Source organism: Vigna unguiculata, chromosome 11 (assembly GCF_037176805.1).
Source record: "Vigna unguiculata cultivar grain cowpea cultivar isolate G323 ecotype 2 chromosome 11, ASM3717680v1, whole genome shotgun sequence".
NCBI classification, from domain to species: Eukaryota; Viridiplantae; Streptophyta; class Magnoliopsida; order Fabales; family Fabaceae; genus Vigna; species Vigna unguiculata.
Window position 1 is genome coordinate 42,080,399 of NC_140802.1, and position 15,287 is coordinate 42,095,685.

Below are 15,287 nucleotides of genomic sequence, written 5' to 3' on the forward strand. Positions count from 1 at the left end.
CAAAAAACTAAATCACAGTCCACAGAAATTGTAAAATTGACTTAATTTGTTTTTATCCGTACGTAATATTTTGAGGAACATTAAGCAAAATAATATGTAGTGTTTTGTGGCACGAAATTTTCCTGATAAATGAAACAGTAGATTAGAAATTAGGCCCAAGGTGATTCAATTGGGAACCCTATATTTTGGAACAGAGCGCAAAAGTTATACATCTTACACCATATGATTTTATAAACCTTCTCTTGTAGTTTCAAACCCAACCCAACCCCAACCATTAATTTTCTCTCTCTTCTTTTGTATCTTTCACTTTCTCTTCTCTGGTTCCGATTTAGGGCACCCGAACTTGGTCTTTGACTCAGAACTAGCTCTGATCTGCTTCTCAGGTACTCTCTCTTCCTCTCCGAGTTGATCCCGACTCGTCTAACTTCGATCTACTATGCTTTCTACTTCATCATTGTCTTTCTTTAGATCCTCATAACTCTTTTCCCTCACTCCTAACTCTGCACGCTTTTATTCAACTTCTTTAGCTTCGAATTTCGGCGTAGGTTATTGTTCCTAATTTGATTCCGTGAACTGAAACCTATCTGTGTGTTGCCAATGGTTGGTAGTGTGGGGGTGTTTCTTTGAGTAATATGTTGCATGCTTGTTTGGTCTACGATGTGAAAGGATTGAGGAATACGCAATTGCAAGATTTAACGCGGTTGAGTTTCTTTATCTTGTTGTTGCTCGTCATTATAACTGTGTCCGCAATGGTTTCTGCTTCGAATTTATTCTTTTCCCGCCTTGGTATCTTTATGAAGAAATTAGATACACAGTTGGAAATTAATTTAGGTTTAGGGTTTGCGTATCGTTACTACAGCTAAGCTTAGCGCACTACGTCTTTTTTTAATTAGTGAACGGGGGAGTTGTGGAATATGCGTCGGTTGTTTTTTTCGTGTTTTTAAATTAAGTCTGGAGTCGAATTTTTTCTGTTAACTGTTAATTGAGGCTGACGTGTGTGTGTTGGGACTGTTGTGACATGAGTTGTGATGAGTCCATCTGTGGTTTTCAATTTTTGAAACAAAATCTGGAACATTTCGAATGTTGTGGTTGCATTGCAGTTGTCTGGGGCTTTTTGTATCGATAGGAATGACTTCACAATTGTGAGTTGATGTGGTTGTGGACAATGCTGCAACTTCAATATGCGTTTATTCTAGGTGAAACTGTAGTTTATACCTTGATGCCAGAAAATAAATACAATGTAGAATCAAGATCTAATAGAAGTTTTATTTTTCCTGTAATTTCACAAGGTATCAAGGATCGAACAAAATTGCATCTGCAATTTAAGATACTGTTTAGAATAAATATTATATCCACCAACAATATAAAGGGTTTTTATGCTGGTACCCAATCACAAACCATCGTTAGTGATAAATTTGTTAGTGTTTTTAATAATATCCATAAAAGCCATACTCAGGATGAGGTTTGATATGACAATGAATATTGGACTTTTACCTTAATATTGCATGCCTGTTAAACACATAATGTTAGTCGTTTTGCAAGTTTTACCTCGTTTGTTCTTGAAGTTTGCGGACGTTTTCATGTTATTTGTTTGGAGAAATAACCTGGATTTATAGAGTACCATGTTTAGTTACTACGGATTGGCCCCGTTGTTTTTTCATTTGGAATAAGCCAAACTCTAGTTGAACTCAGCTGATGTCTTGGTCAGTTGAGTTGAGGTGAGCTTTGGGTTGTTTCAACTGAAAAATATGATTAAACATGGATGACTTTCATGTTAGTTTGGGGAAGGAAAATGGGAGAACTTGTCTAATGTAACTTCATTCTTCATTTCACTAGTTTGGTTTAGTTTTCTTTTATTGTTGGTTACATAGAAGTTACTGCATTGTATTGTGTCTAATATTGTCTTTTACGTCATGTTATTTTAGGTTGTTAAGGAAACACTTCTCATATTGTTCTGAGGACTTTGAATACAAAGGAGGACCATTTTCAGCAAAGGATGATTTTTGGCTTGACATTTTGAAATTCATGCCATGTCGGGGTTACTTAATGTATTCCCTTATGTCCCAAAAAGCTTCTCGCTTTCCCATCTTTGTTTCATTTTTGTCTCTTAGTGATTATTTTTAGTACTTGAAGTTTCCCTTCACTCTTTTCCTTGGCCATGCCTACTAAACTGTTGTAATGCTGTATTTTGATTTATTTTAAGGAAGAATTTTGACCTTTCTCTTGCTAAAATGAAGAAGATGACTTATATTGGGATTTATACAATTTCTGTTATCAGTTGAGTTACACATTTCATCTTGATATATTTTCCTTTCACGTATGTTCAACTCATTAACATTTCCAGTAATTGCTCTGTTTGCTGTATGATGTGTTGCATACAGGCATGGTAGCATGGTGCTTTGATTAGGATACACGGATAAAATATGTCTTCACTCATCAACAGCCATTTGTTATAAGACTTTTGTGGTGTTTAAGGATTTTAGTAGTACACCTTTTTATATGATTGGAACATTATAGGACAATCAGGAGTCCTCAAGTCATCTTTATTATTCAAACACTTTTAATCGTGTTATCTAAAATGTATTTTACAAAATATTTTCATGTGCTTGTTTACTACTGGCACTTTCCTCTGTGCATGGTTAGAAAATTACAATAATTTTTAAAACTTCAGCCCTTTCTATAATATTATACATACATATCATAAGATGTTGATTTCCCATTGCCTTATGTGTGTTATTTTTTTAGCACGCCTATCTTAATTTTTAATCCTAGCAGAGTTTTCCTTGCAGTCTTCTCTGAATGGATCTGCTTCAAATCTTCCTGATGGTGCCGGACGATCTTTTGCGACATCGTTTTCTGGTCAGTCTGGTGCAGCCTCCCCAATTTTTCATCACACCGGTGGGGAGCTTTTACTGGATTTACTTCATTTTATCTTTCCGTGTAGTTGTATAATTGATAGGTTCTTGATGCAGGAGCTATTCAAGGATTGCACAATATTCATGGGAGCTTTAATGTTCCCAACATGCCCGGTTCACTCACATCGAGAAATTCAACTATAAATAATGTGCCATCGGGTGGTGTTCAACAACCCACTGGAAGCCTTTCTAGTGGAAGATTTACATCCAACAATCTACCAGTTGCATTGTCTCAGGTATGTGTTCTTGGTTTTTGGGAGTTTGAGTGTAACATTTGAAAGTTTGTGTGTATTCTCACCTCTCATTCTGTTATTCTATTTTTTTGTTAGGCTATTTACTGGTTTTTCACCTGTCCCCATTATATTTGCAGCTATCTCATGGAAGCTCCCATGGACATTCAGGAGTCACCAATAGAGGAGGTATAAGTGTTGTAGGAAACCCTGGATTTAGTAGTAGCACAAATGGAGTTGGTGGTTCTATTCCTGGGATTCTTCCTACATCTGGTGCAATTGGTAACCGAAATGCTGTTCCAGGATTGGGAGTATCCCCAATTTTGGGAAATGCAGGTCCTCGAATCACTAGTTCTGTGGGAAACATGGTTGGTGGAGGGAATATCGGAAGGACTGGTGGAGGATTGTCTGTGCCTGCTCTTGCGTCTCGTCTAAATTTGGGTGCAAACAGTGGATCCAGTGGTTTAGGTATGCAAGGACAGAATCGATTAATGAGTGGTGTGCTTCCACAAGGTATGCATTTTTATTGTTACAAGTGCATTAATGGTGTGGAAATATTTTTTTTAAGGGATTAATAGTGATGTTATTCTTTGTATTTAGTGTCAATTTCATATAAAGAGATCTATATATTAATGTGTGCATGTAAAATTTTGCACAGCAAGATTTACTGCTACACTTCATTTTAGGGATAGCTTTTCCTCTCTTTCTAGTTCAATTTCTTGGATACTGTTTTGTGATGCCTTCTTTGCAGCATCAATTGACAACTGTATTGGTTTTGCAAGTTACTGGTTGTGACATGTTGAGTAATTTGTTTGAATCTCTAAAAGTCCTAAAAAATGCACAAGGCCTAAAAAATGAACCTCTCCCGTATCTTCACGTAATGTGGAGCCTTCATGCACCAGGCTGGGTTAGTTTAGTCTCGTGTAAGTTACATCTGCTTTTTCAGACGGGGTCCTGGTCACTGTTGTTAAATATTGGCTGGCAACAGGAATGCAATTATAATGGTATCACATTGTGAAAGCCACAAGAAACTTCATTGTGGCTGCTTTTCTCCTTATACCTTGAGTGTCATGGATATTGTGTTTTGGGTCCAGAAATGGAAGAGGGGTGAGGTTTTAGAGCGGAGTCCCAGGTCTGGGTTGGGTTTGCATCTACTGAAATGAAAATTACAGAGATGGTTGTGGTTTGGGCGTGTGGGTTCTTTGCAAAGTGGGCCTTCTTGGGAAGATTGTGTTAAGAATTGGAAAAGAGCCCTCAAATCTCACATGTTGCCATATATTATTTAAAACTCGTATTTTTTTTTAAAGAGTTTGATTTGTTTTTGCAATTCCATTTTTACATTTTATGAAATTGAACTGTCCATTCGCAAAAGTGATCTACACATGTGCTCCAAATGCACACGCTGCCAAAGCTGTCTTGCATGGTTCACAAACCTGGCATATTGTGGCTGATGACCTGTGTGGCTAGGCATGTCTAAACTAAAGGATTTAAAGATTATGTAAAGTATAATATTTAATATATACTGGTTCATGCGGTTCAATAAGTTAGTCAGTGGTTGAATAGCACCCAGTACGTTGACTGCATTGTTGATTTGATATAGGAGTGGGTTTTGTCATTTATGATTGTGGCAGGTGCAACCACTTATTGTGGTGAGATTATGCACATATTTCGTGATGTAGGAGTGTCTTCAGGGTCGTGATGTAGGAGTATCTGGTTTTTGCAGGATAAAAGATTCACGTTTGTCTCATTCAAATTTCATTTTCTATTTGTTTTTTTTTTCTTTTTAACCTTTTTCAAATAAGACCTGTTAATTGTTGTTCTGTTACTTTTTCTATTTTTGTTTTTATCTTTTTTCTTTTTTTTTTCATTTAATCTTGTCTTTAGAGACTCTTTGATGTTTGAAAGTCCCCCATAACTTGTCTTAATTCTTGGGGTTTTACTTGTATAATTATCAGGTTACTTCACTTAAAGCTTAATTGGTTTCGAGATGAAATCTAACATGGTATGTTAGGAGTTCCACATTGAGTAGGATGAGCTACTTGAGTGGTACTTAAATCATTAAACTTAAGGGACTAGTCTCTTGGATTTGACTTTCCTTTTGTTCTTAAGTCTTTACAATTGGTGCTTTCATTGAGAGTTGGGCAGCGGAAAAGGCTACCTATTGGTTGGATAAAGATGGAAAATGAACACTAATAGACGAGTGAAACCATCTCAAAGAGAAGGATTACCATTGGGTCAATGCCGATAGAGTGAAAGCCATTGTGGATGAGCTACTTGATGTGGTACTTTAATGGATTAGTCTTTTAGGTTAAACTCTCTTGTGCTTAGATCATGATATTAAAATTTAGAGCCCATCTTAATAAATCGCCTATTCTGTTAGGCTAGCCTGTTCAGGAAGATATCTGGTGGTGGGGTGGTGGGTGTTAGGAAGTCCCACATTGCTTGCTCAATTCTTGGGGTGCTATGTTTCGTTGGGCAACTTCACTTGATGAAAATTTTTTGAGAGTAGGTTCATCAACTATTTTCTTTGTTGAGATTTCTGGTGGTAAGATATCAATCATTTTGGGGTTTTCTTTCAATTGCAATTTATATTTGAAAACTAGAGAGATCAAGATACATATAGTGAATTTTGTGTGTTGAATTACACAACGGAGCATATATCTGTACGAGGAGTCATAAATACAAGGCCATGAAGTTATTCTAGTCAACATAATTACAACCATATAACCTTCCCTTTTTACAATATTTCTAGAAGAGGGCAAACCGTGTATTGGGTTTAAATCCAGAAACAGCCTCTTTACATTACAAGGAGTATTTGATGCTTGGGGTAAGTTAGTTTTACTATGATTTAATGTTTCTGGGATTTATAGTTTGTGGCCGTTATGGCATGAAATTATTATGTGATTGCACCAAATGCGGACATATTTATAGATATTTTAATTGTCAGGATCTTCTATAAGATTGTAATTCATTTTGAAGATTTCCTATCGCTTGCCATCATATGTCTCCCATGTTCCTACGACATTCCACAACCAAACCTATTTAACCATTTATGTTTAGAATAGAAAATTTAAGTTTGAATACTTCTTTTCTCAACAAAAAAGTGGTGTTGAAGTTCTGTAGTTACTCAATTATGTCTCCCTTGCTGTTGCCATGTAGCAATGCATGTGATTTAAATTCAAACTGCTATTATGCATGTCTTCAACAACAATAGTGCAGCTGCAATATTGTGTCCACAACCTTTAACCCTGTACAGAGCTGAACTTTTAATGAAGCCAAAGGCTGATGGGAGTTCTGAAGATAATTCCCATGTATCTGTCTATTCGTTCTTTCCTCTAAACGACATTATTCTGCTATATTTTGAATCATGGACCAGACTGGTGGACTGTTTTCCTTGAGAGTAGTTTCAACTCCCTGTTTTTTTACCTTTTTTTAAACTTGATAGTGGGACATGCTTTCTGGTAAACGTATTGCTCTTGTTTTCCTGCTTCAAATTTGTTGGCTCAGGTGTCACTTCACCATTTTGTTTGTCAAGTGATATTAAGTGTTTTTTTGTGATGTGCGGATTTTTTGTCTATGGTAGCAAAATCTGATAGGAAGCAACCGAAATAACTGCTTATTGAGATGTGTATGAATTGCATGAATAAGTTTTTTGTATGTTTCTCCGTGTTAAGTATGTAAATTTCCCCCTTGAATAGAGAAGACTGATAACGAACAATTTTCTTGATCCAGGATCTCCACAGGTAATTTCAATGCTAGGAAATTCTTATCCCAGCGCTGGAGGTCCACTTTCCCAAAGCCATGTTCAAGCAGTAAGTAACTTGAACTCTATGGGAATGTTGAATGATGTGAATACCAATGACAGCTCTCCTTTTGATATCAATGACTTCCCTCAACTGACAAGTCGTCCTAGTTCTGCTGGAGGGCCTCAAGGACAGTTGGGTAAGTGAAGATAAATGATATTTTATGGTTGGTTTATTTGTGCACCTTAAACAATAAATAATGGTATAACCAAAAATATTTTCAGGTTCTTTACGAAAACAGGGTCTTGGCGTCAGTCCCATTGTTCAACAAAACCAAGAGTTTAGCATTCAGAATGAAGATTTCCCAGCTTTACCAGGATTCAAAGGTGTAGTATGCCTTCTATTTTGAAGGTTAAAGCGTGTCTTCTTAGAGAGAGTGATTGTTCAATGAAATTTATACCATTTATTAGGAAGGTCTTCTGGATCTGTATGCATGTTTACTTTCAGCGTCGGCTTTATTAATCTCTATACTTTTATTATTCTCAGTATTGTTTGATTACTTGGTTTTTATATTTATATGCACCCTGCTTTCTGTTTCAAGATAAGCATCTAACTTATCTATTATGTATTTAGTGAGTATGCTTTCTAGTCTCAATTTTTGGAAGGGAATTAACTACTTTTTGGTTTGCGCGGAAGAATTTTTTATTGCCTAGGTGGAAATGAGAGCTGTGTTTTTCTATTTATTTTTGGTTACATGTGTTGATTTACTGTGTTATACATGAGTCAAAGTTGCTTAATTGATTTCAATATTTGTTTGTTGCCATAATTTTTGGGCAGGCGGTACTGCAGATTATGCTATGGATATGCACCAGAAAGAACAACTTCATGACAATGCTGTACCAATGATGCAATCACAGCATTTCTCTGTGAGCTACATGTTATAAAAGATTTAGAAATCTTATCTTTTGTACAATATTGATGGATCTAAGAACTGTTTAAAAAGATCTAGACGTATATATACATTTCTCTGAACTTCCCATGCTTTCTATCTGCAGATGGGAAGGTCTGCTGGTTTCAGCTTGGGGGGTACATATTCGTCACATCGAGCACAACAGCAACAGCATGCTCCTTCAGTCAGTAGTGGCAATGTCTCTTTTTCATCTGTTAACAACCAAGATCTTCTCCATTTGCATGGATCAGATATTTTCCCATCTTCACATTCAACCTATCATTCACAGGTGCAAGTTTTATTCATCAATGGTGGAGCTTGTTTCATAATGAATAAGCTCCTATTCCCTACTTTCTCTTTGGTTTATCTCCAGATGTGCTTTCTGAAAAGGAAATTTCATGTTTCCCACTGAAGCAAGTATTGCAAAGTTCTGACATTCTTATTGCTGTTGTATTTTGGTTTAGACCAGTGGACCTCCTGGTATTGGATTAAGGCCTTTAAATTCTCCAAATACGGTTTCTGGTATGGGTTCATACGACCAGCTTATCCAGCAATATCAACAGCATCAAAACCAGTCACAGTTCCGCCTACAAATGTCAGCTGTAAATCAATCTTTTAGGGATCAGGGCATGAAATCTATTCAAACCACACAACCAGATCCATTTGGTTTGCTTGGCTTGTTAAGTGTTATCAGGATGAGTGATCCTGACCTGACATCTCTTGCTCTTGGAATTGATCTAACTACACTGGGGTTAAATTTGAATTCATCAGAAAATCTTCACAAGACCTTTGGTTCTCCATGGTCTGATGAACCTGCTAAGGGCGACCCAGAGTTTAATGTGCCACAATGTTATTATGCAAAACAGCCACCTGCTCTACATGTGAGATTTTTACATAGTATTTAACTTTCGAACCATTTCTTTGGGCTAATTTTTGTTATTGCATGATGCAGCAAGGATACTTTTCCAAGTTTTCAGTGGAAACATTGTTTTACATATTTTACAGGTGCCTATATAATCTGAATATCACTTACTTTTTCGTTGACTTGCCTGCTATTTTATAATCAAATACAAAATTAATCTTTTTTGCAGCATGCCCAAAGATGAAGCACAATTATATGCCTCCAATGAGCTGTACGCACATCTCCCCCAATCTGTCCTTTTTGTTTCTTTTGTTGATTTTTAGGATGATTTGAACTCATTTTGTAATTTCTTTTGGGATTAGTGTAATTTGGGAACAATTAGGCGAGTGGTAAACTAAATTATGCATAGTTTGTACATTAACCACTTAGTTTCAGTGTTCCTAAATTAAAATATTTTGACAAATTCCTAAGTTTTTATTCTCGGAAATCGTTTTCCCAATTGGATAACTTCTAACTAAGTAGGGGTTGTTGCTCGCAGTTACAACAGAGGTTGGTTTTATCACAAGGAACATCGTTTGTGGTTTATAAGAGTTCCCAACATGGAGCCGCTGGTTAAAACAAACACATACGAGAGGGGATCTTATCACTGTTTCGAACCAAGCATATTTGAAACCGTCCGCAAGGTTAGTTTTTGCAAATATTATACTCTATCGTTGGTGTTCGTGAACTCTTCCTCCTGCTCCCAAGATATATTATTTCATTCCCCAATAAGTATTGTTCTATTTTTAGGCTCTAATGTACAACCTCCTTGCAGGATAATTTTGTTCTTCATTATGAAATGTTGGAAAAGAGACCCCATCTGCCTCAACATTGAGGAGGAAACAAAAACTTTATTGTAAAGTTTCAATTGTGGATTTTAATGCCTTGGAGTCATTTTGCAGCATTAGTATTCTTCAGTTTGGCGCCTCTTCCAATCCTGTCGCTTTAGTGATCCAAGCTATTATTATTATTATTATATTAATATATTATTATTACTATTATTATTTTCTTTGGCTTAAAACGGACAATAATTAGGATACATAGGATAACCTAGCTGTCTGACAAACATGGTTTTCTGCCCATTAGCTAAATGAACATAGGAAAAAAACCTGAATCCAAAATGGATGTACTTTCTGGGAGTTATATCTCCGAAATAACTTACCTTAATCTGTTAGGATCAGATATATTAAAATTGGACTAGTAGGGAGTAAAAATCAGTAGCTGAAAAGTTTTGAATTTATCTTTTTATAGTTCTTCTAGTTATTCAAAAATATTTTGAATGCATGAGTCGGGTTTTTATAATTTAAATGATATTTTCATTTTGTTAGACATGTTATAATTTTTTAATGAAATTATATCAGGTTCATTGCTGACTATTATTTTATATTTAAAATATCTAATTATTTGAATTAATGAATTAAATTCAAATATGGTTGAATTGATGAAAAATCTATCTGAACTATTAAAATTTGAATTTAAAAATGGTTGCCTATGCGTCATAGGAAATTTGAATAAATTTGTTTAAGAAATATTGCGTATTTTTCAATTTAAATAGAAGTTATTCTACACCTTTTAAAATATCTGTAGATTATGCTATCCTCTTACTGAAAATAACCTGCGTATTAGTATATTAGTATTAAGCATTTCAGGCTAGTATGCAAGACTTAATGCAAAACCCATTGGCCACACAGCTTTGAATACCTTATACTTTCTGTTGTATGTAGAAGAGGTCGAGCACGACATTACTTCTAATTTATTAGGCGTCGACACTGCCAATTTTTTCCTGCTCTTTTATTATTATTTACACCTGAAGGTTTCCGAGTGTATGTTTTGTTTTAAGCCGATTAGGTTTTCCTTTTAATTATAAATTGCTGAATGTAATTGGGAGAGAAGTTTAAATCTAGTCAGATTTTACATTGAAATATATATGCAGTTTGGTTGATTATGTGAATGCCAAGCTTTTGTGATTGCATTCTTAAATTTCATCCGTTGAGCATATGGTTCAGTTCAATCTTTATAGTTGGAATCGACCCTTAATCCACTTCACTTACTCTAATCATAGATTTAATGCGACAGAACCTCGATGAGTTGATTATCAGAATATTTGTCATCAGACAAATTAATATATTTATAACAATATATAAAAAAGTTTATTTCTTTTGTGTCTATGTTTTATAATATCAATTTTAACATTTATAATATAATTATTTATTAATTTTTTTGAAATTAATGTTTATTTTTACCTATTTTCTTTAAAATTATTTATTATTTTTTATTTATTTCACTTTATTTTATATATTAATTTAATAATATTATATTATTATAATCTATTAACATATTATTATTCATATTTAAATATATATATATATATATATATATATATATATATATATATATATATATATATATATATATATATATATATATATATGCACAATAACGCCTATCACATTAGTGTGTACGTTAGTAATTATTTAGAATATAATGGTTGTATCTTATCTACATAAAAATATACATTTAAGTAATTAAAAATCATCCTTGATATAAATTTTAAAATGATTATCGTAAAAGTTAAACAAATTTATATAAGATAATTTATAATTAACATACTCTATATAATTGTTTTTTCTTATATCTTGTACTCACCAAAATCTTAAAAATTACGGTTTCAGTAGTCAAAACCAAAAAGTAAACTGATATATTTTTCTGTGGATAGGGGAAGAAACTGCTAAACAAGAGAAACAAAGATACAACACTGATTCAACCTAGCAAGAACCAAAAATAGTCTTCATCCGGTCATTTATTCAGTCTAGCAAGTAAGAACTTCACATTCCAACACATGCATTAGACCCAATAACAACAAAGCTCTTGCTCGATTTCACTGACCAACCATTCTTTTTAAGTCTTTTAGATGTCTTCATAAATTTTGTCGCATAGCAGAACAAATTAAACAAAAATGTCCACTACGTTAATTATTGGAGCAGTTTTTGTTTTTTCTTTTGCATCTTATTTTTTTGTTGAATTTCATTGCACCATACTAAAAAAACTGTCTGGCTTGGTTCAATGAATGAAAAGAAAAAATTGTTTTCTTTTTATCTTTTTTTATTATGGGAAACTGAGACTTTACATGTGGGTAATAATAAATAACTTAACATTCATTAATCAAGCATATAAACTTAAGAGATTAATTATTTGACCAAAACTTGTGTTAAAAACCTGATTAATCACTGTAGAAAATCTTGTTTAAGAAATCTTGGTGGATTCACATGTTAAGCTGGTTAACCAAATAATGTACATGTTTATGAGGAATTGTAATCATCGTAAAAGTAAAGTGAAGTTTTTAGTGATTTCTGTTGCAATAAGAGGTGGGAGAATCAGTGTAGTTGGATATGAATCCATGAAAATAGGCACAGGAGAGAAGAGAGTAAATGAAAAGAGGAAGCAAAGCTTTATTAGTGATTCTATATGGCATAAAGTATCTTGCGGTCATTGTTTAGTAGCTCAGAATCTGACATAACTGATACTGAAAAAGACCTTGACCTGCTTCCCATTGAGGATTTCCGAATGCTCCTTAAATTTGAGGCCTCAATGCGATGCCTAATAACCCAGTAACACATGGTGCCCAAAGTTGTGGCCATTATAGTTGTTCCTATGATAGTGACTCCAATTGCAAGCCACTTCTGATCCTTCCCCACCACTACAAAAGACAGTGCCAGGAAGGCCACAGAAATAAGCACACAAGCCAACCACATGAGCTTGTTAATGATGGCCATCATCTGCTTCTTTGCTTTGCTTTCTATGATCACAACCGAGGTCTGCACCACCACCACAGCCAGAGAAATGAAGAGGGCAATGGAATCAAACACAAAAAAAATGAGAAATGCAGCTTGTGGGGCTATGTTTGCTTCACCAATGGTCATCCCTGAACCTGGAGGAATGTCTTCTGGATCATCAGCAAATTGCCCAGGGACTGTGAAAATAGCTGCAAATGCAACTGTGGCAATGAGCACTGCAACCACAGTGGTGGAGTTTATTGCATTGTTCAGTCCTTCAGCATGCATTTTGTTGATACGTTTGGCTATCCCTTGAACACCTCTTCTAGTTTGGCGAGTGTGTTCCAACTGGTAGTGGACTTCATGTTTTATGTCACTCACTGTTTGTTTTAACTCACGGGCTGTGGCTGTTACCGGCTGAGTCTTTAAGGCTTTCGCACTTCGAACACCGTATTCCAGTAGAATGTCTTTAACTTCAGAGTTCCCAGTTTTTTCAGCAGTGTCTAGTGCAGTTTCGCCAGACTTGTTTACTGCCAATGAATCTGTTTCTGTCTGCCCAAGAACCAACTTAACAATCTGCACAACCACAAATCATCAAACACAATCCATTTCTTATAATCAAAACTTTGCATACGAAGTTTTTACCTGAGCTCTGCCCTTCCTGGTTGCTATATGCAATGGCGTGTTACCCTTGTTATCAACCATGTTTATTGTTGAGGGATCAGCTTTTATCAACTCCTCCACCACCTCAACATTCTGTCCCTTCACTGCCATGTGAAGTGCTGTCTGTCCCTTCTTATCGGTCCGCGTTGCAACTGCAGGCTCCTTCTCCATAAGTGCTTTCACAACCTCTACATGTCCATTTCTTGCTGCAGAATGCAAAGCCGTTTTTCCATTACTTCTAGCAATAGTTGCCAGACTACTACCTGCTTCCAATAGAAATTTTACAATCTCAATGTGCCCTTGTAATGCAGCAGTGTGCAGGGCTGTGGTGTTGGATGGATCCACTGTCATTGACAACTCAGAATGAGCCTCCATTAGGATCTTCACAATATCTGCAACACCATGTACGATGTACCAAAATAATAAGAAAAACTAAGAAAAGACCAAAGTGACCAACATTCACAGGTAGATGAGAGATTCAAATTCTTGATACATAACAGATACAAACAGTCTAAATCAATGATTCAATGAAACAAGAGCCTAAACTGCAATCCGATAAACTGATTCAGATTTTGAATTCACCAAAGATGTCCTAGTTATTGTTAGCATTAGTACATCTAAGAATTAGTATTGGTTGGCTTAAATAGTCCTAGATTGTAGAACAAAAGGGTATCCAAAATTTAACCAATCGTTGACAAAATATTCAAGGAATCTATCTCAAAAGAAACACAATTGAGATTCCCTCCGAAGAACACACACCAGAAAAGAGCAAGCATATAAAGTCATATTGAAGGCAAACCTAAATCGCCTTGTTTGGCAGCAATGTGGAGTGCATCAAAACCATTCCTTGCCTTAATTCCAGCACCAGCAAGATCATAATATTGAATCATCTCCCTAACCATATCAACATAACCATATTCAGCAGCAACATAAAGCACCGTTTCTCCAGCATGGTTCTGCTTTGTCATCAACGCACGCAGTTCACCCCCTTCACACCCACTAACCGTGTCTTTCAGAACGCTCAGATTCCCTGCTCTTGCTGCAGAATGCAAAGGGGTATCATCCCTTTTACCTGTCAATTGTTTTGTCATTTTTTTCCTTGGTGTGCTTGCTGATGCAGCTTGCGCCTGCACACTCGGTGACTCCATTGGATTTGGATTCACACACCACCCTAATTAATCTCTCAGTTTTTGACTCCAACTACTATATATCATAATTCAGAACCTTCTTTTCTTCCTTCCAGAAAAAAACTCAGATCAACACTGGCATCTTTCATCCCAAACAATTCTCTCTCCTTGAAACAACTCAAAGGAGAGGATCATCCAAATCAATACCCAAAAACAAAACTCAACACATCAGAAACTTTCTATCCTCCTGCAAGCCTCCAGAAACACTGCACTGGTCACCCAGAAATAAAAAAAAACAGAGTTAAAACTTAAAAAGTTAGAAAACAAAAAAAAAAACTACAGCATCAAGCTATGATTTTTCTTTTATTACATTTTCTTCGTTTGAGAGAAAGTGAGGGGGGTGCAGTTTCATAAGAAGCAATCAGAAAGGTGCAAATTTGATAAAAGAAAAAATATAAAAAAAATAATAATAACCATGGGTGAGTTTGAAGGAAGGTTCTGAGTCTCACCTGGTTGTGTTGGGCTTCATAGAAAGCATTGAGATTTGAGGGTAGCTTTGGTTGGACACCCTGTAATGTAAAGAAACCAACTTTGGAGAGAGATAAAAAAAAGAAGATGGAGAAAGCGATTGGGTTGAAGGAGATGAATATTTAGAAGGCGTAGGCAATAGAAGGCAATGATTAAGACATAAGAGACGAAAGTCACATGTAAGCAACAACTTTACGCGAATCTAAATCAGAGGCAAAGATAGCTTCCAAACTTCACATAGTAGTGACGATGGAAGAAGGAGAAAGCGTTGCGAATGATATGAATGAAAAGATGGGAATAAAAAATGGAAACTGTTTGATGAAAAAAAAAATGAGAACAGAAGAATTAAAAAGAGAAAAGAGTGGCAAACAGGAACGGCGGTGGCTAATGTGGTGAAAGAGATGCACGAGACCAAAATCGAAAGAGTCCAATGAATGAAAACGGAATTAACAGAACCA

At 35.5% G+C, this 15,287-nt stretch overlaps 2 protein-coding genes and 1 non-coding gene across 7 annotated transcripts; 1 reads left to right on the top strand and 2 right to left on the bottom strand.

Annotated features, from left to right (window-relative positions):
- The first annotated feature begins 225 nt into the window (after positions 1–225).
- LOC114169765 (NOT2 / NOT3 / NOT5 family) lies at positions 226–9,742 on the top strand. 5 transcript variants are annotated; one of them, XM_028055060.2, is made up of 15 exons: positions 226–383; positions 1,926–2,048; positions 2,790–2,898; positions 2,973–3,151; positions 3,286–3,334; positions 3,449–3,658; positions 6,878–7,087; positions 7,173–7,274; positions 7,726–7,814; positions 7,944–8,126; positions 8,302–8,718; positions 8,790–8,842; positions 8,929–8,970; positions 9,238–9,382; positions 9,514–9,742. In XM_028055060.2, the coding sequence occupies exons 2-15, from the start codon at positions 2,031–2,033 to the stop codon at positions 9,571–9,573; spliced, it is 1,866 nt and encodes a 621-aa protein (XP_027910861.1). In that variant the 5' UTR covers positions 226–383; positions 1,926–2,030; the 3' UTR covers positions 9,574–9,742. The 5 variants fall into 5 exon arrangements, with proteins under 5 accessions (XP_027910861.1, XP_027910859.1, XP_027910860.1 ...); XM_028055058.2 differs by having other exon boundaries at positions 3,286–3,658; XM_028055059.2 differs by having other exon boundaries at positions 2,790–2,859; positions 3,286–3,658.
- Positions 2,818–2,898, bottom strand: LOC114170961 (small nucleolar RNA snoR35). The gene has a single exon (XR_003601311.2). It is a non-coding gene; the product is annotated as a small nucleolar RNA snoR35 (small nucleolar RNA).
- A 2,425-nt stretch (positions 9,743–12,167) lies between the features above and the next one.
- LOC114169605 (ankyrin repeat-containing protein At5g02620-like) lies at positions 12,168–15,189 on the bottom strand. The gene is made up of 4 exons (XM_028054843.2): positions 14,811–15,189; positions 13,974–14,572; positions 13,157–13,566; positions 12,168–13,087 (listed from the first exon to the last, which is right to left on the bottom strand). Exons 2-4 carry the CDS (start codon positions 14,320–14,322, stop codon positions 12,200–12,202), a joined length of 1,647 nt encoding a protein of 548 aa, XP_027910644.2. The 5' UTR covers positions 14,323–14,572; positions 14,811–15,189; the 3' UTR covers positions 12,168–12,199.
- Positions 15,190–15,287: the final 98 nt, after the last annotated feature.